At 38.4% G+C, this 22560-nt stretch overlaps 1 protein-coding gene across 2 annotated transcripts in view; it reads left to right on the forward strand.

Moving 5' to 3' along the window:
* The first annotated feature begins 1084 nt into the window (after positions 1-1084).
* The window catches only part of CFAP300 (cilia and flagella associated protein 300), a 29465-nt gene continuing 7989 nt past the window's right edge, over positions 1085-22560 (forward strand). For both annotated transcript variants that reach the window (XM_070384321.1, XM_005891121.2), the window contains exons 1-5: positions 1085-1239; positions 1441-1522; positions 14782-14857; positions 17524-17690; positions 21276-21448. In XM_070384321.1, coding sequence (XP_070240422.1) covers positions 1130-1239; positions 1441-1522; positions 14782-14857; positions 17524-17690; positions 21276-21448 — 608 coding nt within the window. In that variant the 5' untranslated portion in view covers positions 1085-1129. The remainder of the gene's footprint in view (positions 1240-1440; positions 1523-14781; positions 14858-17523; positions 17691-21275; positions 21449-22560) is intronic.

Genomic DNA, 22560 nt, shown 5'->3' on the forward strand with positions numbered 1-22560 from the left:
GTAACTATGAAATAATATCCACTGCTTAAAATAACAGTAACAAAATAATGTATTTTGGACATTTTGTAGAAGTAAAATCTTGATCCCCCACAACAAACAAAGGTAAAAAGTGAATAGATTTTTACCTGTTGTAAGGTTCTTGTTTGAAACGTGGTTAAAGTGATGACTTAAGGTGGTATGAAATAAATCAAGTAGTCATATTTTATCTCTAATCATTAAAAGCTACATTAAAACATATAATTAAAAAGCTAAGAAGGAGAAAAATGAAATAATAAAATATTTCTTCTTTGTTGGATTAAAGGGAAAAAAGAACAGAAATACAAAACAACAAGATGGTAGTCTTAAACTCAACCATGTTCATGAAATAAAAGGACTAATATATTTAGAAGACGACGGTTAATGAAAACAATAAAATCCACAATGAAGACGAATACTGTGTGTGCGCGCGCGTTTCTCTCCCTCTCTCTCCTACTGCTGTTGGCTGAAAATGGAATAATCAAGATTTTGGAGGACTAAGGGAAAAGGAAAGGGAGTTAGAAAAGAGGTGGCAAAGAACGACATCCTGCCATTTCTCAGCTCCTTCTGGTACACAACTATCAGATAAAACGACTACAACAAAACTACACATACGAAACGCAATTTTCAATACAAAATCAGAAATATATGTTTCTATTAAACAGCATGTTGTACTGTAGTGTATTTGGAAAATTTTTTTTAGCCTTAAGATGTAACGTTCAAAGGAAAAAAAAAAAGCCAGAGGGTGAAAGTTTCCCAAGTAATTATACAGACATCTCTCTTGAAAATAATTAGTTCAGAATAACATTTTCTTCACAAATGGTTGAGTCACTAAACTTAGATGGCTATAAATCTAAGATTAGAGGTTTGAAACTAAGATATTAACCCACGCGGAGTAATTATTATTAACGGTTAAAGCCAACAAGCGTGTACTGGCGCTTTTTCTGTGTCGGAGACCCCTCATTTCCTCCTCCGCCGGCTCCGCGGACTCCTTGATCGCAGTTGAGCCGTGGCCCCGCCCCGCTGTGGCCCCGCCCTGCCCCCGCAGCGTCGCCCACCCGAGGCCGCCGCGTCGCCTTGGAAACGGCCCCAACTCCTCGCAGAGAGGACCAAGATGGCGGCCGGGGAGCCGGGTGATTTGGGCGTCTACAGCTTCAGATTCCTGCCCCAGAAAACCTTCCAGTCTCTGAGCACCCCACAGACTACCAGCCGGCTCCGTCAGTGGTGAGAGGCCGAGGGGCTCTTCTTTATGCCCCTTGGCCTTCTCGGCTGTGGAGGCGCGGATCGGGCGTCGAGGCGGCCCCGTCCTGAGTGAAACCCGGAGGCAGCGTTACCCTCAAGAAGGGCGGGCTCCGTGGGTGGGACGGATGAATGTGCTGCCCAGAGGGTACCACCCCTAGCTGACCGTCCTTCTCTTTGCCCCAGGTCTATGCTGGGTAGAATCGAGGCGCAGGCGTTCGGGTTTGACCAGACGTTTCAGGCTTATCGCAAGGATGATTTCGTTATGGTTGGTATGGAAGTTGGAGCGTTCCTTGAACCACTGCTGATGTTACTTTTTTTTTTCTACTTTGGCATAGATTCTGGTGAACACGGCATTATTCTGTGACGACGTTTTCTTGAAGTTTGAGAATAATAAAACGGTTCAATCGATTGTTTCACAGGAACTTTTATGTTTTCCATCACCATAAATTAGCTCTTCAGTATGCCGCCATAAAGAACTTTTCAATTTTGGAAAGTTAGTCTCTCCCTGGAAAATCGGTCTCTTTTTTAGTAGGCATATCTCATTTTTAAATCTTATCCAGCTTTATCACCGGCTTTATCCACTAGGCTTAGCTTCAAATTACTTTTGGTAGTTTCTCAAAATTAAATCTACCCTGTGAGAAGAGGCTCTATTAGCAGTTCCACATGAAGAATTCCAGAAAAAGTTTTAAGCAGTGACTAAGTTATTGAAATAAATCTTTAGCTGGTAGAGGTGGCTGCCTTGAAAGGGGGGAAAAGTATTTCAAAGTACAGATTCTGGTGTGTTCACTGTATTTCATTCACGTTATTTAAAATCCTAGGGGTTTTTTAGTCCTCAGTTAAATGGAAAACTACTTTTATTGTTTGTGATATTATCTTTGCCGTTCATGTTCTCAGGCATTGACTGTAGTGTATAGTTGGCATAGTTTATTCACTCATTCATAAACACTTCCTCAGGGCCTACCGTGTGCTAGAAATTCTGTCAAGCAGTGGGGATGCCAGAAGGAAGAAGACAGGAGCCTGGCTTTCAAGGATCTTACGGACTCCTGGCAGGACTGCCAATAAATTTAAAAAATCAGATCATCTCATACAGAGTGATAGTGCAGTGAACAAAATATTAATCTAATTAACAAACCAAAATATTTACTCTGAGGGTGTATTAGTTTTCAAGGGATGCTGTAGGGAAGTACCACAAACTGGGTGGCTTAAAACAAGAGAAACGTATTGTCTTACCGTTTTGGAGGGTGGAGATCCAAAAGCAAGTGCTTAACAGGTTTTTGCTCTCCCTGAAATCTGTAGAGAGGAATCCTTCCTCATCTTTTTCCTAGCTTCTCATGGTTTGCGAGCAATCCTTGGCATTCTTTGGCTTGCAGCTCCAAAACGTGAATCTCTACTCCTGTCAAAGTCCCTTAGCTGTCCTTCCTTCTCTCCCTCCTAGCTGTGTCGCTTCTTTTATAAGAATACCAGCCATATTGAATTAAGGGCCCACATTATTCCAGTATAATCTCATTTTAACTAATTGTATCCACAACAACCCTGTTTCCAATTAAGGTCACTTTCCAAGGCCCCAAGGATGTGAATTTTGGGCAGGGGGCTGAGGGAATACTATTCAGCTCTAAAATGAGGGTAGATTATTTAAAGTCTATTTCTCTTTACCTCAGATTGTTATAGTGTTAATATAATATGCTACTGATTATAATATTAATGACATTTCTCATTCAGCTAGATTTTTATAGTTTTTGATGTGTTTCATTTATGCCAGGACTGGCTCTCAAATGAATTTTTTTTTAAGATCATCAGGATTTTAATTAACTGAATTTTAGAGTGCTGTAAAAATTTTAATATATGTCATTTATTCAACAAATATTTTTCGAATACTTACTGTATCCTTGGTGGGAGGTGTTAAAAAGACAAAAAGAGATCTGATCCCAGCTTGTAAGTCATGTGTATAGGTTTGGAAGCTAGAAGTGTAGAAAATTCTCTACAAGACAAAATAATTGCTATATTGGAGGCTGTATAAGGTGCCCTAGGCACAAGGAAAAAGATCACTCAATGGAGGGGCATTGGTATCAAAAAAATTTCATAGAGTGTAGAATTAATTTGGTTTGTTCAGTAGATACAGAGATCTTCAACAGAATCAATATTAATCCATAAAGCACAATAAATTTCTGTAATAGGCAGTTTTTTCAAACTAATTTTCAATATCTTCATGTTTATCCTAATTTTTTTTCTGGTGAGTAGGCAGTATTCTCATATTTTAATATAAAGAAGTATATTCATACAATCATTAATTTTACTCATGCAACTAATTTGGAGGAGATAAAGCATTGTGGCTGAGAGCATGGCCTCCAGAAGGGGATTTACCCTGAAGCTACTGAATCTTGAGGCCCCTCACCAGCTCAAGCTCATCACACAGAATCCCCTTCCAAGGAACTCCAGCAGCATACTCACATGGTCATATGTTTTTGGAATTTTTAAAAATTAAATGTTTTGTGTTCTTAGTGAAGGTCGCTCAGTCGTCTGACTCTTTGCAACCCCATGGACCCATGGAATTCTCCAGTCCACAACAGTGAGTAGCCTTTCCCTTGTCCAGGGGATCTTCCCCACCCAGGGATCAAACCTAGGTCTCCCGCATTGCAGGCAGAGTCTTTGCTAACTGAGCCCCAAGGGAAGACCTTGTATATTCTTAGAACCCCTAAAACTGTACATGCTTAAGACACTACAAAAGCCGGATCCTCCCTTCATTTGACCTCTGGATAGCTGTCTGTCCAACTCTGCTGCTTACTGGCTGTATGACATTGGGCAAGTTATTTAAGGTTCTTCAACCTTTGCTTTCCTACAAAATTGTCACAGTGCTTAACACTTAAGTACTTTCTGAAAATGAAAATAATGCTGAATATATATTGAGATTATTATGAAGATTGATGAAATATAAAAATATTTAGCAAAATGCCTGGCTCATAATAAGTGCTGTTATTGTTACTAACATTTATATACTATTTTGCAAAATGTTTTGCCAAAGCAGTAATGACTCCTATGTGCCAGATTTAGCTTTCAGCACTTTTTATCCATTTATCACTAATCTTTACAACAATCTGGTAGATTTGGTGTTTTGGCCCCCACTTTAGGCAATGGCACCCCACTCCAGTACTCTTACCTGGAAAATCCCATGGACAGAGGAGCCTGGTGGGCTGCAGTCCATGGGGTCGCTAAGAGTCAGACATGACTGAGCCACTTCAGTCTCACTTTTCACTTGCATGCATTGGAGAAGGAAAAGGCAACCCACTCCAGTGTTCTTGCCTGGAGAATCCCAGGGAAGGGGGAGGCTAGTGGGCTGCCGTCTACGGGGTCGCACAGAGTCAGACACAACTGAAGCGACTTAGCAGCAGCAGCTTACAGATGAGGAAACTGAAACTCAGAATGGCTAAATAATTTGTGCAAGCTTGCCCAGCAAATAGCAAAGCCTAGACCTTTTGGCTCCAACTTCCATGTCATTTTGACTACAAAACGCATAACTGAGCAAAGAGTGCTGCTTAAAGTAGGATTCCAGATTTTGAATTTTCCCTTAAAATTTAGAGACAAATTAGGTTTCAAAAATTTGTCAGGTAGTAAGTGGATGGAAAGAAGGAAATATTCATCCAGCAAATATTTCTTTAGTTCCTTAGTCTGTACAGATGAGCAGGACACAGTTAAAGAGGGAAACAGACCAAAAAGTGCATTGTAGAATGAGAAGCTGTATAATATAAAATGCACAAGGTACTGCGGTGGCACAAAAGAGAAAGTGGTCATTTTTGACTGAGGTGGTTAAAGGATGGTTTAAAAAGGTTTTTAATCCAAGGATTAAAAAGGTTAAAAAAGTTAACCTTAAAAAAGGTTAAAAGAGTGCCCTTCCAAAAGACAGGGCACTTGAACTCTGGCCTGAAAGATGAATAGGAATTTGTCAGGTAGGCAGAGTGGGGTATTGTTAAACACGTGGGTAGGACAATACTTTTTAAAACTTCCTGTGCCATGCAAAGGAGTTTGGTCTTTATGTAGCTGAAGATCTGCTGAAATGTTTTCAGCAAAACAGTAAAATTTAAAGTAATGAGATCACCTGGCAGAAGTATAGGGGGTGGATTGTTAGAACTGAGTCTGGAAACAGACTAAATTGGAAACTTATCTTCCAGACCATATATGGTGGTGCCCTGAATTAAGACAGAAGCACTGAGATTGCCTGAAGAGATGTTTATGAGACAGGTAGTACTCAAGGACTGATAGATAACTGACAGGCAAAGGATGAAATGGAGGATGACCGAGTTTTTTATTTGGTTGACTAGAGTGGAAGATTTAAATGTATAGAAAATGGAAAAGAATAAATAAAGAAAATGATTTCAGTTTCAGGCACCCTAAATTTGAGGTGTATCCAAGTGGCAGTATCCTAGATAGTTGAATATAAGATCTCACTGAGTCTCAAGAGAGCTCTGTGCTTAGAATATAATGCTGGCATTCTCACCATGGATTAGAGATGACAGGAACCCTCCAAATTTACTGCAAGGGAGCTCCTCAGTTGACAGAGCTTCCTGAAGGTCTGCACATAGCTTCTGCTTATATCTCATGACCAGACTCTGCATATATCTCAGGATCACTTGCCACAGAGATTGCTAGGAATCGTAGACGTTTAGCTGAGCACATTGCTGTTTCAAATAAAATTGAGATTCCTTAAGGAAGGAGAGATACGATATTGGATCAGAAATCAGCAGTCTGCCAGATACATGACTGAGTCAGACATCTACTTATATTTCAAATGTGTGTCATCTAACAAACATACATTTAAACTGTTGTTATACCAAATGTTAATTTAGAAATATGTTTCTACTCTCACATTTTTAGTCCAGCTCTTACATCCATACGTGACTACTGGAAAAACCTTAGCTTTGACTAAATGGACCTTTGTTGGCAAAGTAATGTCTTTGCTTTTTAATATGCTGTGTAGGTTGGTCATAACTTTTCTTCCAAGAACCAAGCGTCTTTTAATTGCATGGCAGTAGTCACCATCTGCAGTGATTTTGGAGCCCCCCAAAATAAAGTCTGTCACTGTTTCCACTGTTTCCCCATCTATTTGCCATGAAGTGATGGGACCAGATGCCATGATCTTAGTTTTCTCATGATGTACTCTGCATATAAGTTAAATAAGCAGGGTGACAATATACAGCCTTGATGTACTCCTTTCCTGATTTGAAACCAGTCTGTTGTTCCATGTCCAGTTCTAACTGTTGCTTCCTGACCTGCATACAGATTTCTCAAGAGGCAGGTCAGGTGGTCTGGTATTCTCATCTCTTTCAGAATTTTCCAGTTTGTTGTGATCCACACAGTCAAAGGCATTGGTGTAGTGAATGAAGCATATGTTTTTCTGGAACTCTCTTGCTTTTTCCATAATCCAGCGGATGTTGGCAATTTGATCTCTGGTTCCTCTGACTTTTCTAAATCCAGCTTGAACATCTGGAAGTTCACGGTTCACGTACTGTTAAAGCCTGGCTTGGAGAATTTTGAGCATTACTTTCCTACTGTGTGAGATGAGTGGAATTGTGCAGTAGTTTGAGCATTCTTTGGCATTGCCTTGTTTGGGATTGGAATGAAAACTGACTTTTTCAGGTCCTGTGGCCACTGCTGAGTTTTCCAAATTTGCTGGCATATTGAGTGCAGCACTTGCACAGCATCATCTTTTAGGATTTGAAATAGCTCAACTGGAATTCTATCACCTCCACTAGCTTTGTTTGTAGCAATGCTTCCTAAAGCCCACTTGACTTTGCATTCCAAAATGTCTGGCTCTAGGTGAGTGATCATACCTTCATGATTATCTGGGTCATGAAGACCTTTTTTGTATAGATCTTCTGTGTATTCTTGCCACTTCTTCTTAATATCGTCTGCTTCTGGTAGGTCCATATCATTTCTGTCCTTTATTGAGCCCACCTTTGCATGAAATGTTCCCTTGATGTCTAATTTTCTTGAGGAGAACTCTAGTCTTTCCCATTTTATTGTTTTCCTCTATTTCTTTACATTGATCACTGAGGAAGCCTTTCTTATCTCTCCTTGCTATTCTTTGGAACTCTACATTCAAATGGGTATATCTTTCCTTTTTTCCTTTGCCTTTCACTTCTCTTCTTTTCACAGAAGAGTAAGGCTTCCTCCGACAACCATTTTGCCTTTTTGTATTTCTTTTTCTTGGGGATGGTCTTGATCCCTTCCTCCTGTACAGTGTCACAAACCTCCGTCATAGTTCTTCAGGCACTCTGTCTATCAGATCTAATCCCTTGAATCTATTTTTCACTTCCACTGTATAATCATAAGGGATTTGATTTAGGTCATACCTGAATGGTCTAGTGGTTTTCCCTACTTTTTTCATTTTAAGTCTGAATTTGGCAATAAGGAGTTCATGATCTGAGCCACAGTCAACTCTCGGTCTTGTTTTTGCTGACTGTATAGAGCTTCTGCATGTTTGGCTGCAAAGAATATAATCAATCTGATTTTGGTGTTGACCATCTGGTGATGTCCATGTGTAGAGTCTTCTCTTGTGTTGATGGAAGAAGGTGTTTGCTATGACCAGTACGTTCTTTTGGCAAAACTCTATTAGCCTTTGCCCTGCTTCATTCTTCACTCCAAGGCCAAATTTGCCTGTTACTCCACGTTTCTCTTGACATCCTACTTTTGCAGTCCAGTCCCCTAAATGAAAAGGACATCTTTGGGTGTTAGTTAGGTCTTGTAGGTCTTGTAGGTGTTAGAGGGTCTTGTAGGTCTTCGTAGAACCGTTCAACTTCAGCTTCAGCATTACTGGTTGAGGCATAGACTTGGATTACTGTGATATTGAATGGTTTGCCTGGGAAATGAACAGAGGTCATTCTGTCGTTTTTGAGATTGCATCCAAGTACTGCATTTCAGACTCTTGTTGACTATGATGGCTACTACATTTCTTCTAAGGGATTCTTGCCCACAGTAGTAGATATAATGGTCATCTGAGTTAAATTTCCCCATTCCAGTTCATTTTAGTTCACTAATTCCTAAAATGTCGATGTTCTCTCTTGCCATCTCCTGTTTAACCACTTCCCATTTGCCTTGGTTCATGGATCTAACCTTGCAGGTTCCTATGCAATATTGCTCTTTACAGCATCAAACTTTACTTCTATCACCAGTCATATCCACAACTGGGTGTTATTTTTGCTTTGGCTCCATCCTTTCCTTCTTTCTAGAGGTATTTCTTCACTCTTCTCCAGTAGCATATTGGATACCTACCAACCTGGGGAGTTTATCTTTCAGTATCCTATCTTTTGCCTTTCATACTGTTCATGGTTCATTGCCTTTTCATACATGTTCATACTGTTTATATCAGTATCTTTGTTATCACTCCTAGTTGGGAATAAAAAATTCCAAAACATGTCAGCTTTCTTAAAGCTATCCGAGATTCAGAGAATCCCTAATGCCTCACTGGAAATTCTATAACAAACCCAAAATAACATTTGTACATATTAAGGCAGGCTGTTCTTGTGTTTTTTTAAGAAAATTCATTCTTCAGGTGTATAATTATGATTTCCATAACAACTGTTGCTTTATTTGAGGGGCCTTTTGTTATTGTTGTTGTTCAGCTGCTCAGTCGTGTCCAACTCTGTGACCCCATGGACTGCAGCATGCCAGGCTTCCCTGTCCATCACCAACTCCTGGAGCTTGCTCAAACTCATGTTCATCGAGTTGGTGATACCATCCAACCATCTTGTCCTCTGTTGTTCCCCTTCTCCTCCTGCATTTATATCAGTATCTTTGTTATCACTGGGCCTTTTATGAAGACTTATTTCCATTGGCTCCAGGCCAATTCACCGCAGGCCACTTAACCTACTTCCATTCATAGTGACATTTAAAATGTAAATGGATTCCCCCCAGGTATAATTACTAAATCTGAATTAAATTTCCCCTTCTGCTGATTCTTTCAGAAGACTTCTAAAAAGCATTCAAAACCAGTATTAATTGGGATTGATTCCAGCTTACATGTCTTTTTAAAATGTGTGTTATATGAATTAAAATAGTTGCACAAACACTCCTTATTTGGCTTTTTAAAGTTATAAGGTAACTTCCTTTTTTCTGAGTAAGATTTTTTTTGTAGTTAGACATATATGATACCTGTAAGGTGTTTGTCTTTAATTTCCACCATTTGAATGTAAACACCATGGGACCAGGGACTTTGTCTTGCTTGGCATAATGTAGACATCATTCATGAGTACTTGCTGAATGTTGTACTAATCTTCACCCACATACCTGGTCCTCTCCACTGTTGTCTCTCATTAAATGACATTCATTCTGCGTGATTTTTCATGCAAAAATTTGGGGAGTCATCTTTGAGTCCTCCTTCTCCTATTGTCCCTTTCTTCTAAATATTCATGGACTCCATCCACTTCTCTCCCTCCCCACTTGCTATCATTTTGACATGTGAACATCAGACCTTCCTGGATGACAGCAGTACCGTCCCGTCTCTCTTAACCAGTCTCTTTACAGCCCCTCACTTCATTCTCCATACCACAGAAGGAATGAGCTTTTAAAAATATGACTCTAATCACATCTTTCCTTTGTTTAAATCTCTTCATTGTCTTCCAACTGTCCTTAGCTCAAAATACTGATCAATCTAGAGTAGTGTGAGATTAAGATAAAAAATTTTTGACTTTTGACCTCCAAAGTTCAGTTTAACTCCCCAACTTCATCAGACCCATTGGCCCCTCGACTCTGGTCACACTGAACCTTGTTACTTTTTTGGGGGCAGCACTGCTCGGCTAATGACTGGACTGCCAGAGAAGTCCCATGAACCTCATTATTTTTCTTCAATGGGATGTCCCCTCCATTCTCACCTTAAAGATTTTAAACTCGCCATTTTCTCCACCTTAAAAAGATAGTCTTTCCAGTGTCATGCTGGAACCAGCTCAGGATAGCTCAACTGCTAAATGTTCAGGAATCTTTGCTGGCTGTTAAACTGTTGGCAATTTGAAATCCACCCTGGAAATCATCAAATGCTACAAATCAGGGCTTTGTGGGGAGGAAGGGGTTTCAGTTATTAAGCATTTACCAGTATACCTTTTTTCCAGCTGACTCCTACTCAGCTTTTAGATCTGAACCTAAATGTTCTTTCTGCATTAACCTTTCATCCCACAGCTGTTAGAGTCTGTCTGCTTACTATATACTTCAATATTAGCACCCTGTATTTTTTCATAACATTCATGCTGCATTAATATCTTAACATCTCTCCTTTCAGTCTGTTGATTCTATGAGGGCGGGACTATGTCCATTTGATTTTGGGAATTAGGATACTTTCAGTTGAGTGTTAGGAGCAGGAGCCAGATATAGAAGAATAACTGGAAGACATAGAAGTGAAACAAGATAGACTCCTCTTTCAAGAAACTACTTAAGAAAATAGAGCAATAGCTTAAAGAAAGTGTCACAATAAGAGAAATGTTTATTGAAACAATCTGAACAGCAAAGAATAATTCACAGAGTCAACAATCTAATACCCCAATCTAATCCAACCCTCTCAACCCGTCTCTTCCCACAAGCCTCCAACTATCACTTCTTAGGTGACTATTGGCAACGGTTTGGTATATATTGTTCCATACTTTTCTTTATGTTTGTGTAAAGATTTTTGGTTTTTCCGTATATATTACTCTTAAACTACTCTTTTTACTCAAAATACTTAACAGCTTTCTTCCAAAGTCAAAACAGTAAATTGAGTAACTGCTAGATGCCAGGTCCTGGCAATATAACAGTGAATAAGAAAAACAAGCTTCTGGAGCTTACGTTCTATTCTGTTACTTTCTTTTCAATAACTGCATGCCATCTGGTGTAGATGTATTCAGCCGTTTTATTTTATTATTGTTCAGCCATTTTATTCAATCAATCTACTGATGGGCATTGAAATTTTCAGGTATTAACACTACAGATAATACTATTAAAAAATTCCGTGTACATAAATTTTACCTACTGATGGTTTAATTTTTGTATAACATACCCAAAAGTTGAATTTGTTGGGTCATAAGTTACATGTTTTTAATGTTAAAGATAATATCCAATTCTCCCTGGATATAAAGTTATAAAGATTCACACTTCTACCAGCAGTATGTAAGAGTGCATATTTTCTGGTACTCCTACCAAAAGTTACTAGTCTTTTTAAATCTTGCCAATATAGTGGGTAAAAATGATATCTTCTGGCTTTTGTTTTTATTTTTCTCACTGCTCTTAAAGTTGAGCATCTTTTCATAAGTTTGTTGGCTATTTGTATGTTTTTACATGGCTTTTTGTTATCTTTTGGCTGTGTTTAAATCGGGTTGTCAGTTTTTCTTATCATAAATGTTGGGCTTTTTTAAGCCAGTAGGGATATCAGTCTCCCTCTCTTTAAAATCATATTTGTTGCAAATATTTCTTACCAATCTGTTGTTTTTCTTTTATTGCTCATCCTGGGCATCATTATGTTTTCTGACTGCCCAATATTTTTTGAACATACATGTGATTTGGAGTAATTTTCACCCTTCATTTTTTAGGAAGTCCAAAGCAGAATCCAAAACTTTTTTTTTTTTTTTTTTTTTTAGGTATAATTATCATGGGCTTCCCAGGTGGCTCAGTGGTAAAGAATCTGCCTCCCAAGGCAGGAGATTCAAGAGACATGCATTCGATCTGTGGGTCAGGAAGATCCCCTGGAGAAGGAAATAGCAACATGCTCCAGTATTCTTTGCTGGAAAAGTCCATGAACAGAGGAGCCTGGAGGGCTACAGTCCATGGGGTCACAAAAAGTCAGACACAACTGAGTGACTGATCGTGCATAACTGACATATGATACTAGTTTCAGGTGTATAATATACTGCAATTCACATACTGCAAAATGGTCACCGTAGTAAGGCTAATTATCTTTTGTCACCATGCAGAGTTACATTTCTTTTTTCTTGTGATGAGAACTTTTAAGATTTATTCACTTAGCAACTTTCAAATATGCAATACATTAATTATAGTCACTGTGCTATTCATTACATACCCTATAACTAACTTATCTTATAATGGGAAATTTGTACCTGTTGACCTTCACCCATTTCATCTACCTCGCAACCCTTCTCTGTGGCAACAACCAATGTGTTCTCTGTATCTGTTGGTTTGGTTTGTATTCACTCACTCAGTCGTGTCAGACTCTTTGTGCCCCTTTGGTCTGTAACCCACCAGGCTCCTCTGTCCATGGATATTCTAGGCAAGAACACTGGAGTGGGTTGCCATTTCCTCCTCTAGGGTATTTTCCTGACCTAGGGATTGAACCCCTGTCTCCTATGTCTCCTGCATTGCAGGCTGATTCTTTACCAATGAGCCATCTGGGAAGCTCACTTGCTTGGTTTGGTTTGTTCATTTATTCTGTTTTTTAGATTCCACATATAAGTGAAACCATAGAGTATTTGTCTTTCTCTGTCTGACTTATTACACTAATTTAGTGTAATAGCTTCAAGGTCCTTCTGCGTAGTCACAAATGGCAAGATTTCAATCTTTTTATGACTGATATTCCATCATATATATATATATATATATATATATATAAAAACACAGCTGCTTTATCCATCCATCCATATATGGACATGTAAGTTATTTAGGTTGTTTCCGTATCTTGATTCTCGGTAAATAATGCTCCAGTCAACATAGAGTGCATATAGTTTTTTGAATTAGAGCATTCATATTCTTTGAATAAATACTCAGAAGTAGAGTTGCTGGGTAATATGTTAATTCTACTTCTTGTGTTTTGAGGAACCTCCATACTGTTCTCCGTAATGGCTGCATCAATTCACATCCCCACCAGCAGTGCATGAGGATTCCCTTTTCTTCACATCTTTGCTAATGCTAGTTATTTCTTGTCTTACTGTTGATAGCATTTCCAATAGATGTGAAGTGATACCTCATTGTGGGTTGATTTGCATTTCCCTGATGATTAGTGTTGGGCATCTTTTCATGTCTTGTTTGGAAAAATGTCTATTCAGACTCTCTGCCCATTTTTTAAATCATATTTTTAGTTTTTTTGTTATTGAGTTATGAGTTTTAGTTATTTGAACTGAGTTCCTTATATAGTTTGGATTAACCCCTTATCAGGTGTATGACTTGCAAATATCTTCTCCCTTTCAGTGGGTTGCCTTTTCATTTTGTTGACGGTTTACTTCATTTTGTAATACTTGCCTATTTTTGCACTCAGTGCAAACCTAGGATCTAGTGTTACTAATGACTCATCAGTACAAAACCAGTTTTTCGAAAGTGAGCAACTGAGGGAGGTGGGAGGGGGGTTCAGGATGGGGAACACATGAACACCCGTGGTGGATTCATGTCAGTGTATGGCAAAACCGCTACAATATTGTAAAGTAATTAGCCTCCAATTAAAATAAATAAATTTACTACAAAAAAGAAAGTGAGCAACTTAAGGAAAGATTCTGTACACAGAACCCTAAGGGTTGGTGGCTGAGGCATCCAGCTTTCAGGCAGGGCAGTCCTGGCACAGCAGTGGCCTTGGTGAGGAAGGGATCATGATAGCATTTTTAGTGCTTGGCGAGGCTGTAGCAAGGGAGACTGTTTCCTCATCAGGGCTGCTCTACATATGATTCTGTATTATTCCCAGTGCCTTAGCCTGATTCTCTATATCTCCTGAAAATTATGTGGACTGCCTGAGATACTTGTAATAAGTGTCTCTTCAGATCTTTTTGCCCAGAGTCAGCTGCTAGTGCCTAAAAATAAAACTCATGGCTACTTTTCCTTCTTTTGCTATACAGAAAGTTTTCATTTTTAAAAAGCAAAATCTGTCACTTCTCTGTGTAATGTGTGACAATTACATTTAGATTTAGATTTAGATTTAGTCTCTCAGTCAAGTCCAACTCTTTGTGACCACATGAACTGTGTAGCTTGCCAGGCTCCTCTGTCCATGGAATTCTCCAAGCAAGAATACTGGAGTAGGTAGCCATTCCTTTCTCCTGACACCAGGATCAAATCCTAGTGTCCTGCATTGCAGGCAGATTTTTTATTGTCTGAGCCACCAGGGAAGCCAATGGCTACCCACTCCAGTATTCTTGTTGGGAATATTCCATGGACAGACTATGGGTCACAAAGAGTTGGACATGACTAAGCAACTTTCACTTTCACTTTACTTTTTAGATTTGGGAGGTAGGGAGAGTGGGAGTAATGATTACTAAGTCAGTTAATTGAGAGAATGAGGTTAAAAGAAAACAAAATTTCCAAACATTATTTAACTTCCTACTTTTCACTATAAATCATAACTTTCTATTTATTAAGTTGCAAAGGTAGCTACTTGGACATTATTGTTAATACTGTTCTAAAGTGAAGGTAACAAAACTTCATTTCTTTATGACACATTAATTACTTAGATATTTTACCAATTAAAGATTACCCTTCCTCAACTTAAATAAGATTCTACTATAGTTATTTTAGAAGTTAATTCTTATTCTTGTGGATAATAATGTAACTAACTTTGTTCCCCTCAAATTTGTATTTTAGGCCTTTTTCAAAGATCCAAATGTTATTCCCAATTTGAAATTACTTTCAGAATCTTCTGGAGAGTGGCTTACATTAGGTAAACAAAATTTATTTTCATCTCTTCATATTACTATTTTACTATTATAACAAAATTTCATTTCAGGAATTTTCAATATTAAAATACAAATTATGAATAGTGACTCACATTTGTTAACATCAAGGTCAAGATAATTGTCTGTGCCAGGCCTGCCATACGTCTTCCCTGCAAGGGTCCACTATACATATCCTGGCCTAGCACATAAGAGCAGTTTTTCTCTCTTTACATTCATTTGGAAAGTATTTATTGTGCACCATCCATGGACTCTGACAGATGCAGGGAATGAGAAATAAGAGAAATTAGAATAAGAGAAAACCTGTACTCAAAGAACTCATTGATATGTTTGAAAATACATGCAGTAATATATCGCTGGTATATCCCATAGCAATGGGAGCAAAAGGAGGGGAGTGGTCAATTCCACCCAAGGGAAGAGGGTCAGGTAAGAGTCCACTAACACGAGGGTGCTTGGGTGAAATCTTATTTGAGGCGGCCCATGGCTGCAAGCAAAGAGAAGAAGGACTGAGAAGGCAATTCAGAGATCATCAGGGCCACCCCTCAGTTTCAGTGACACACTCCCTCAGAGGGAGAAACACAGGGCCACCCCCCATCCAGTAGGTCTGGCAGGCAGAGCATTGGACCAGAGAGGATTACTCTTGAGGCTTCAAGTCTAATGAAATTTGCCTTGTCAAGTTTTAGACTGGCTTGGGACCATCACCTCTTTCTTCTTCGCTATTTCTCCCTTTTGGACTACAAATGTCTGTCCTATGCCTGTCTCACCATTGTATTCTGGAAGCCTGTAACGTCTCATCTCACAGGTTCATAGCTGGAGCGGAATTTTACCTCAGGACAAATTATACCTCGAGTCTCATCCATATCTGATTTAGATGATATTTAGATGGCACTTTGGACTTTAAACTTTTTGGTTGATGCCGGAATGAATTGAGACTTTTGAGGTTGTCGGGATAAAATAAATTTGGGAGGGGGACAAGGGCAGAAGTCTATGGACTGAATTGTGTCCCTTCAAACTTCATATGTTGAGGTCCTCCTAACCCACCATGACCTCATTACTTTCTCCAAAGGCTCCATCTCAAAGTACCATCACTTTTGGGGACAGGGTTTTAACATTATGAGTTTTGGAGGGACACAATTCAGTCCATAGCAAATGCTATTTCTGTGTCTCAGACTAAGTGGTTTGAATTTAATTACATTCTCTCACCATCCATACCCTCCTGCCACTCCCCACATCAGATCCAGGGTAGGTTTATTAAAGTGGCAAGTTGCCCAGTATCAGTCCTTCATCCTCTGGCCACCAACTCATGCTCAAAGATTGTTTGGTTTTATACTGCTCTTGTTCTTTGGTTTTCCAATATTGCTCAGACCTACTTTATCACTTTCCAGGATCTTCTTTTCACTTTAATCCCCCAGAGAATTTTGCCTCTGAAACAAAAGGAGCTTTTCTTAGCAGCATAGCTTTTGAAATAACTGAGGTAAACCCAGTTTTTTACCATCTGAGCCACCGGGGAAGCCTTGTGTCCATGGGGTCACAAAGAGTCAGACACAGCTGAATGACTCACACACAAGTTCTTGGCTCCAGACAGTCTTCTTTCCTCCACACTAGCCCAGCTCAGGATCAGAACGAGAGCAATAGTGCCTAGCCAGGACTCTGGGTGGACAAGAGGGAGGAATTGCAAATAATCACCAATATTACTCTTCTCAAGCTCAAACTGCTTCTCAGATCAGAGATCCAGCAAAAGTATTGGGGAGAGGACATACTACGTCTCTCTGCAGTCTTCCTAGAACTTTGCACAAGGAGAGCCCCATCCCTTTATATCTGAGTGAGTGCGTGTTTATATGTAGGTGCGCAAAAGAGAGAAACTGACTGAGTGATTCACTGAGGCAATAATAAAAATATTCACCTTAATCTTTATATCTTTCTATCACTTAATAGAACCTCTACTAACAGAAAATACATTCCTGAAAGACACATTCTGGAAATGTCAGGGAGGGAGTGCAGGTTTGGAAGGGGGAAGAACTAGAGCTGAAAGAGAAAAATAGAATACCAGATTAGAACAAAAGATTTCAAATTTCTCTAATTCCATACTTGTAATAACTTGAGTAGGACCTGGTTCAAAATTTACCTTGGCTTGGAGAAAACTTTTTTTGTAATAAACAATGTCAGTGACATCAGAGGAGGAAATTTTTTAACGGAGAGAAATATTTTCAAAACACCCTCAATGACTTTAGAAACACACTTGTTACATTAATTAAAATTTTTGTATTATGAATTATAAAGCATTAAACATAATACAAATCCAAAATCATATGAAGCAATTTCTATGTTTTTACAGGTAGTTCTGATATCATTCATTAAAAGTGTTCTAAGAACCTCCTACTACTCAATAAATGTATTTCATTTTCAAGTACTGATATTTTCTAATTTACATATTCTTCATCTAGGCCTGAAATGGTGAAATTTTGTTATAAATTTTAATAATTAATAAAAATAACCTGCAAAATAAGAATTTAATAAAACCCCTAAACTAATATGTCTTTTAAATATATCAAAACATATGTCATTTTTTGTTAATTCTTAGAATCTCTGCATAGTGATATTTATTTTGGAAGTAATTGAGAATACTACATTAATTTTATATCTCTTTATTCAGGAACTGAAGTGAAAAAAATTGAAGCTATAAACGTTCCTTGCACACAGCTTTCAATGTCATTTTTTAATCGGTTATATGATGAAGCTATTGTACGAGACAATGGATATATTGTTAAATGTCTAGATTCTTTTTGTGATCCCTTCCTTATTTCTGATGAGTTACGAAAAGTAAGTACAGAATTTAAAATTTTCACGATAGAATTTCATCTCAGGAAATGCTTAATGTCAAAAACTTGTGCCTGCCTAAAACCCATAAAATACCTCTTATCAATGAATAATGATCAGTAATAATCATTGCACGTAGGTGTCTTATTGAATGGCACTTTTCTTATCAACTTGTTCATTTGTATATTTCATTAGTTCTCAGTGGGGTTTTACTGATATCTAACGGGTAGAGACCAGGGATGATGTTAAACATCAAACAATGCACAGGACAGTCCCCAAAACAAAGTTATCTGGCCCATAATGTCAGTAAACCCTGAGCTCAAGAAACACTGACCTATTAAATTGATGACTATTTTTCTTTCAAATTTTCCATTAACATATGAAATGAGTATTTAAAAACATCCCTGGAGTGAAATAATCTGTCAATCTCATTGCTGAGATCAAAAAGCTATTTGATTAACCAAGCTAATTTTTGTTTTAATGAGAGGTGTACTAAACTTGACATCAGAAGACATGGATTATTCACCTAATTCCTGATTTATTTATAAGAGAATAATAACCTTAGGCAAGTCATTCTGTATCTTGAGCCTCAAGGTCTTATCTATACACTATGGAAATTAAAATGCCCATTCTACTCTCTTCCTAAAATTGTTGAGAAAGTGAGTTGAGAAAGCATTTTATGAAATCCTGTTGAAATGAATTATTATTATTTAAAGGTGGTAAAAATTTAGGGCTATCAAATAGATGTAGGTTCCAATTCAGGCTGTGCCACTTAATCCTGGTCATATTTAACCTCTCTAAGCTTCAGTTTCTTATATGAAATCAGAATAATGTAAGAATTTTGTTAGATAATGCATTTAAAATGCTTTGTACAATGCCCAGCACTTAGTAATCTTTCAATAATATTAACTACTACTACTAATTACTATTATTATTACTCTACATTAAGAGAGATGTACAAATCTAATATATTACAAATCCAGATAAAAATGAACTAGGGAAACCACTCGTATACCATTCTGGACACAGAAAGCTTATCTGAAGGAGACCAGAGGGCATCCCACCAGTCTGTATATTGATCTTCACTAGAACAGTACCTAAAAGAACTCTCACTCCTATGCCCTCACCTCTATAGAGAGAGCCTCAGCAATGGACTTTTTAAAAGGGTTTAGTTTTCAACAGAATACTCTGCAAAACCACCTTTTGCTGCCTGTTTTATTTATTGCGGTGAATAGCGCCTCTATTCAGGAAGTATTGGGGCTCCATGTTTTTTGCTGCTTGCCTCTATGTTTTGCTCTTGTGTTCTTTGCCATTCTGTGGCAACAGAGAAGGCTTTATTTAACTTTGTTGCTTTCTGGCTAAAAAAATATATATAAATGCTGCTGCTGCTAAGTTGCTTCAGTCGTGTCTGACTCTGCGCGACCCCATAGATGGCAGCCCACCAGGCTCCCCTGTCCCTGGGATTCTCCAGGCAATAACACTGGAGTGGGTTGCCATTTCCTTCTCCAATGCATGAAAGTGAAGTCACTCAGTCATGTCCGACTCTTAGTGACCCCATGGACTGCAGCCTACCAGGTTCCTCCGTCCATGAGATTTTCCAGGCAAGAGTACTGGAGTCGGGTGCCAAAATAGCTTCTAGCTTTAGCCTGAACTGGAAAGGTCCCTCCCACTGTGTAGCAATACAGATTCTGTAGGCCAGCTCTCAGGTAAGAACTGATCATAGTATCCTTCCTGACTGGGGCTCAGAAGTTGGACTCATTAACTATCGCATATCTACTCTTGGAGGGCTACACAGCTGAACAGATCTGTATGTGAACAGGGAGATCAGACATAAAGCATTATTGTTTTAACATTCACTACAAAATTTTTCTATTGCAATCTTTTAATTGCACAGCCTAATCAGTTCAGTATATGAGAGTCCTTGTGTTAGAAATGTATGAACTGTTCTTTAAGGGCCAGAACTTTAAGCAGCTGCAAACCTGGGTTTCAGTATCACAACATTTCCTTATCGAGAGGGAGGAAGAGACGGAGGGGAGAAGTGCAAGTGTTACATGTGGCACACAGAATAATAAACTGTGGCCCACTTCCTCTCAACTATCTTTTTTTATTATTATTAATATTATTTTTTTATAGCTGTGCTGCATCTTCGTTGCGGGGTGGGCTTTTCTCTACTTGCAGCAAGCAGGGGCTACTCTCTGGGTGCAGTATGTAGGCTTTCTCTTGTGGTGGAACGCGGGTTCTAGGCTGTGTGGGCCTCAGTATTTGCAGCAGCTAGTTGTGGTTGTGGCTCCTGGGCTCTAGAACGCAGACTCAGTAGATGTGGCGCATGGGCTTAGTTGCTCTGCAGCATGTGAGACCATCCCAGACCAGGGATCAAATTCGTGTCTCCTGCATTGGCAGGTGGATTCTTCACCACTGAGCCATCGGGGAAGCCCTCACCTATCTTTTACTCTATATACTTTGGCTTTCATCAAGTCATTATAAGTAAATTATATACAGACAGTACCATAAAGTTTATTACTTTTAAATGCCTCTTTATGTAATGACCTTGAAGTGATTTTCATTTGAGATTAAGGTAAATAAAATGATTAAGTTTAATCAATTTTCCTAATAAAAATGTGCTTCTTACTGCTAGACTGTGATTGTTATATGACTCATGTGTCCCTCCTTTACCTGTATGGCAGTATTAAGTGTTACACACAATTTTTATAGCTTTTCTCCATCTAGAGTTCCTTCTGTGTATTTTTTTTCTCTTCCCAATTTATGTCTTGGTTACATTCTTTTGTTTCTTATTATTTTTATCTTAGTGTATCTATATTTTATTGTTAGCTTAGTTCACATTCTTTTTTTCAAGTAAGTGGTGTATAAGCAATTCAATAAAAAGGAATATATTTTGTAGTATACATTCATCACCTGTTTGTGTCCACTGCAGTCAACAAATTAAGCAACTGTCTGTAATTCACAATGGTGTAAGAAAATCCTCCACATCAGAGCTAGCCAAACTGTTTTCCGAAAGAGGTAGCAAGGGCTCAAGGAGCAAGAGTCCATGTAAGTTGGTGATGTGTAAGGTGATATTATTAGAGGAGAGCAGGAAAAAAAGAGAGAGGTGATTATGAGGCTCCAGCTACCAGAATAGTTCAAAATGGAGTAACTGCAGGCATAAGGAAAGTAGTAATCCAAACACCATGAGAGGGCTTAGAAAATGAACAATTTTGTTTAGTTTCTTGGTAGAAGCAAAGATTATGATGGAGAAGTTTCTCCATTTATTTATACTCCCATTGTTTCCAAATGAGATTCACAGTGACTCAAGACTAAAATTGCAGTAGCACGAAAGTACTAAAGATTAAACTAGAACAAAGCAACAGAAGAGAAGGCTTGTATTTAGATTTATTCCTTTCACTGAGTGTTATTACCTAATGGAGGGAAAATAAGCACAGGTCTTACAGATCTTCTTCTCCATGGCCTCGGGATTGGTTCTTAAAATAGTTCTAAAATCACTTTTAAACATATAAATTGAAACTTTTGAAAGCATAAAAATTAGAACCTCGAATTATGTTACATTAAGATGAATTTTATCATCTTATATAGGTTTTGCTAGTGGAAGACTCAGAAAAATATGAAGTATTCAGCCAACCAGAGAGAGAAGAGTTCCTGTTTTGTCTTTTCAAACATCTTTGCCTTGGTGGAGCCCTTTGTCAATATGAAGATGTAATTAATCCATATCTGGAAACAACAAAGCTTATCTATAAGGATCTAGTGAGGTAATGTTGCTGTGTTACAACATGTAAATCTCTGAAGAGCAGAGGAAATTGTTTACCTCTGGTGAGATTACCCAGCCTCCATTTGTGGATCTATTAATAACCAAAGTGAACAAAAATAGCACTTCTCTGGCTCTCTCCTCAGAGCCTCCTTCTTCACTTCCAAACTAGAACATTTCATCTCCCTGACCCTGTTTTGGTCCTCAGTTCTGTCTTCTGCCTCTTGACCTTTCCTCAGCCAGGCCTGTCACTCACTCTATCCCTTACTGGCAACTGCTGTCTTCCAGGTCTCCCTTTTCCCCCCAGGCCTCCTTTTAAATCTCAAGGAGACGTGAGATCCCTCAGGATGTTTGAATTTGCTTGACTATTACTAATAAATAATAGTAAAAAAATTACCTTTGTTCTAAGGAAGGGGGAAGAATTTCACCAAGGTGTTTATCTTTTCAAAATTAATCCTAATTTTGTTTTTGGTATTGGACTAGGGCTTTTTTTCTTTTTGAAGATCACGTGAGGATAAGAACTTTGATTTATTTTAATTTGAGTGAACATTCTATGGTTGGGTTTTTCAATGATGAAGATATTGGATCATGTTAATAGGCAAACAGGATAGGAAAAAGTAAAAGCAAAGGTTCCCAGAGTTTGTTTACAGATTTTTACTTTAATAGGCAAACAGTAGAACTAGCTTCCTATTAGACTCTTACTACTTGACTATCCTCAACACCTTGATTCTCATACCATTACACGTGTCATACAGCTGAACAACAAACTGCATGCTTCAGTTACTCTCCTGAGTTTATTTCTGATACAGTTTTAAAAACAAAAATATTTCTATAATCTGTTTCTGATTTTTATGAAACAGTTATTGTGTCAATTCATAAAGATTATTAGAAGAGAAATTACAGAAACAATTTCAGAAGCAAGATGCACATACCTACATCAAACATATTCTTATCGTTTGCAGTCCATGAAAATTTAGACGACTTCTAGCACTCCCACTAGATACTCCTCAGCATACCCCAGACACACACACGCCACAGTGTGCTGTCCCTCACCAGCCACAGGAACCTGTGGAATTCCTCACTGCCATGTGCCGTGGAGGAAGAGGTTCTGTTAGA

The sequence above is a fragment of the Bos mutus genome, chromosome 15, assembly GCF_027580195.1.
Source record: "Bos mutus isolate GX-2022 chromosome 15, NWIPB_WYAK_1.1, whole genome shotgun sequence".
Lineage (NCBI taxonomy): Eukaryota > Metazoa > Chordata > Mammalia > Artiodactyla > Bovidae > Bos > Bos mutus.